Source organism: Triticum urartu, chromosome 7A (genome assembly GCF_056163025.1).
Source record: "Triticum urartu cultivar PI428250 chromosome 7A, HENAU_Tu73, whole genome shotgun sequence".
NCBI lineage: Eukaryota > Viridiplantae > Streptophyta > Magnoliopsida > Poales > Poaceae > Triticum > Triticum urartu.
The window spans coordinates 123156097-123159243 of NC_141879.1; the positions used below are offsets into that span (position 1 = coordinate 123156097).

The 3147-nt window shown below is 57.5% G+C and overlaps 1 protein-coding gene across 1 annotated transcript; it reads right to left on the reverse strand.

The window, feature by feature from the left end:
* Nucleotides 1–515: 515 nt before the first annotated feature.
* Nucleotides 516–2499, reverse strand: LOC147958444 (hydroxycinnamoyltransferase 4-like). Its single transcript, XM_087536373.1, has one exon. The coding sequence runs from the start codon at nt 2074–2076 to the stop codon at nt 787–789; it is 1290 nt and encodes a 429-aa protein (XP_087392499.1). The 5' UTR covers nt 2077–2499; the 3' UTR covers nt 516–786.
* Between the last annotated feature and the right edge of the window lie 648 nt (nt 2500–3147).

Consider the following 3147-nt stretch of genomic DNA (forward strand, 5'->3'; position numbering starts at 1 on the left):
CACGATAGGAATCATGGTCTCCGGTTGCCGCATGATGATGCCGACGTTTGCCAGCCGCCGCGGATACCGCAGGTGGCCGAGGCTTTTCATGCGGCGATCTTCATTTTCCACGACGATCGATTTGGTGAGGAGCACACCCACTCCACCAAGTCCGTTGCCAACCCCCTCTGTTTTTATCTGCGTGCATGCATGATGGCAAGGGTGCTCGCCACAGGCAAGCAGCTAAAGCATGCACACGCATCCGTGATGCCACACCGGGCACCACGATGCCTGCCCAAACGTCGCAGGACAGACGTCCAAATCTTAAGGCACGAGAACGGGCACCAGGGTGTCCGAATTCACATGGTATGTATACGTAAAGTTGGGTACAATAATTTCAAGATGTCAAAGTAGAGTGATAGATAGCCATGCATGTCCTCATCATAGAGCGACGTGTAAAAGGAACGGTGTAGGGCGGCTTAGATGCGGCAATCGACACGAGACACTCGGCTTGATTAGCTGGAGAGACTGAGAGATACACATGACATGCCCAAGTCCAATATATACTTCTCGAGTCTTATTACACTAGCCAGTAAAAGATAGCGGCATGCGGCTATACATGCATGGCTTACTTACCAGCCAACACTTCACTCATGGACGCGCACATGTTAACATACTACCACACGGTGGTAATAATAAAATAATTACGACGCGAACGTACATGCCTGCATGGAGATGCAGAATATATCCATGCATGTCCCTCGCATGGTAACGTTGCGTGATACGTGTGCGTCTACTATATATTCATCACAGCTCGAGGCGGGCCAGCTCGTCGGCGAACACCTCCCTGAACGCCGGCATGCTCTCGGGCTCCAGCGACAGCACGAGCGCGAGGGCGCCGTCCTTGCCGGGCGCGTTCATCACGTACACGAAGCCGCTGTAGTACATGAGGGCCGGCCCCATGAACGCCGGCGCGCCCCACCCGAAGTCGGCGTCGGAGAGCGACATGCCCATCCAGCTGATGGCGCGGAGGTGCGCGCGCGAGATGCCGCTGCGGGGCAGGTTCATCGTGTCCACCCCTTCCAGGTAGTCCACCAGCGACCTCGCGTGGTCGCCGCCCTGGCTCGTCGCCGCGCGCGCCAGCCTCGCGGCGTGGACCAGCGGGCTCGACACCACCTCCTCCACGGTGGCCGACACCGACGTGCGGATCACCGCGTTGCCGAAGTACCCCGCCGGGAGCTGCGGGTCCAGGCGCGCGCGCATGTCCACCATGGAGTAGAGCCGCGTCTCGGCCGACGGAGGGAGCGCGCGGGCGCGGCACACGCACTGCCACACCAGGGCCACCACGGCGCGAAACGTGGATGCGCCGAGGCACCGCGCCTTGAGCGCGCCCACCTGGCCCTTGCTCATCGTGACGATGGCGCTCGCGTACGTGGAGGCCGACACGGGGTCCACCGGCTCCGGCTCCGGCTTGTACTCCGGGTGGTCGTACAGCACCGCGCGCGACTGCGGCGGGCGCGCGGCGAGCAGCGTGTGGTCGAAGCACGGCGGCACGGTGGGCGCGCCTGCGCCGCGGGAGATGCTCGCCCAGGTCTCGAAGAAGTGCGCGGCGCCGCGCGCGTCGACGATCGAGTGGTGCATGGCCTGGCCGAGCACCAGGCCGCCGCAGCGGAGGCGCGTGATCTGCACGAAGAGCAGCGCGCAGGGCGGGTTGGGCGCCGGCGTGGGCGGGACGAGCAGGTCCCGCATCTCGCCGCAGGGCACGAACTCGTTCATCAGCTCCTCGAGCGCGTAGTGCTCGGAGCGGGCGGTGACGAATACCACGCCCTCGGCGGTGCAGTCCACCTGGACGCGGCCGGTGGCGTCGAGGCCCAGGCGGCCGGCGAGCGGGTAGAAAGCGACGAGCGCCCTGGCGAGGCTGTCCTTCATGGCGTCGGCGGCGAAGAAGCCCGGGTGGCCGTTGGGGCGGAAGAAGTAGACGGTGGGGGTGTAGCCTCTCCTCCCGGCGAGGTCGAGGTTGGAGAGCCAGATGCTGCCCCCCGGCGTCGGCTCGGCCGGGACGACCAGCTCCGACGAGAGCACCTCCACCATCGCCATTGCCAACCGAGCTAGCTAGTGTGAAGTGACGTTGAAAGTTGGCAGTTGGCAGTTGGCAGTCGGCGTTGTGATTTCTAAGAGCGCTCCGCCGGGTTTAAATAGAAGCAGGAAGGCGCCATGGAGATGGAGACCATCTCCATGGCGCGCGCGGTTGGTGGCATTTGCGCTGTACACTGGAGCCACGCGGCCGTGTAAAATCGATGACTGGTAAAGACGGCCGGTGCGGTAAAGCAGATAGCTGCTGGGAGCTCCGAACGACATGATTAGGCGTGTCTCTCTCGTCTCCATGCCGGGGTAAATTAAGAATGAAGACGGAGACTGGACACTGAGAGTACACACGTTTCCTCCTGACTTCTCCGCCAGTGCGCACTTTCTACATCGTCGTAGCATATGGAATTCAGAGCTCGTGGAATTAATGGGGGATATCAGGGGTCGTTCTCTTCGGAACAGTTTTGCTAGAACTCATATAGATGAGATTTAATTTAGTCTCATTCATATTTTATAGACATTGAATGTGATGCTATAAGATGCGTGTGTGCTGACGTGGGTTGTATCCATTCTTATTTTTAGATGAATGAGACCAAATTACGTCTCATCTAGATGAGTTCTAGGTACTCTCTTACAGGAAAGTTTACGGAAGAGGAATGACATTCATTGGACGAGGGTTGGTAATTTGCACAACAGTGCTGCTAAATCTACTGAGATTTGATTATGACTCAGTCGATGCTATATTTGTTAAATCTTCCGCGGAGATTCATGCAAAATTTTCTTTTTAGTTTTTTCTTTTTATAAGTTATATCACTTGGTCGGTTAAGATTCGTGTCAAGACTCGCTCAGCTCAGTCGCTGCCCTGAACAATTATGAAACGGTGACTTGGGTGAACCAATTTGTGGTTGGATGATTAGAGGGATTGTGGTATCCCTAACTCATCAGGGTTCAAAATCTGATGCTCACATTTAATTCTGGATTTATTTCAGGATTTCTGGCGATGCACATTTAGTGGGAGTAGACGTTCCCGTCGACGACGAGGTGACTATGGTGACTTCGTAAATTTCAAAATGATATGCCGGC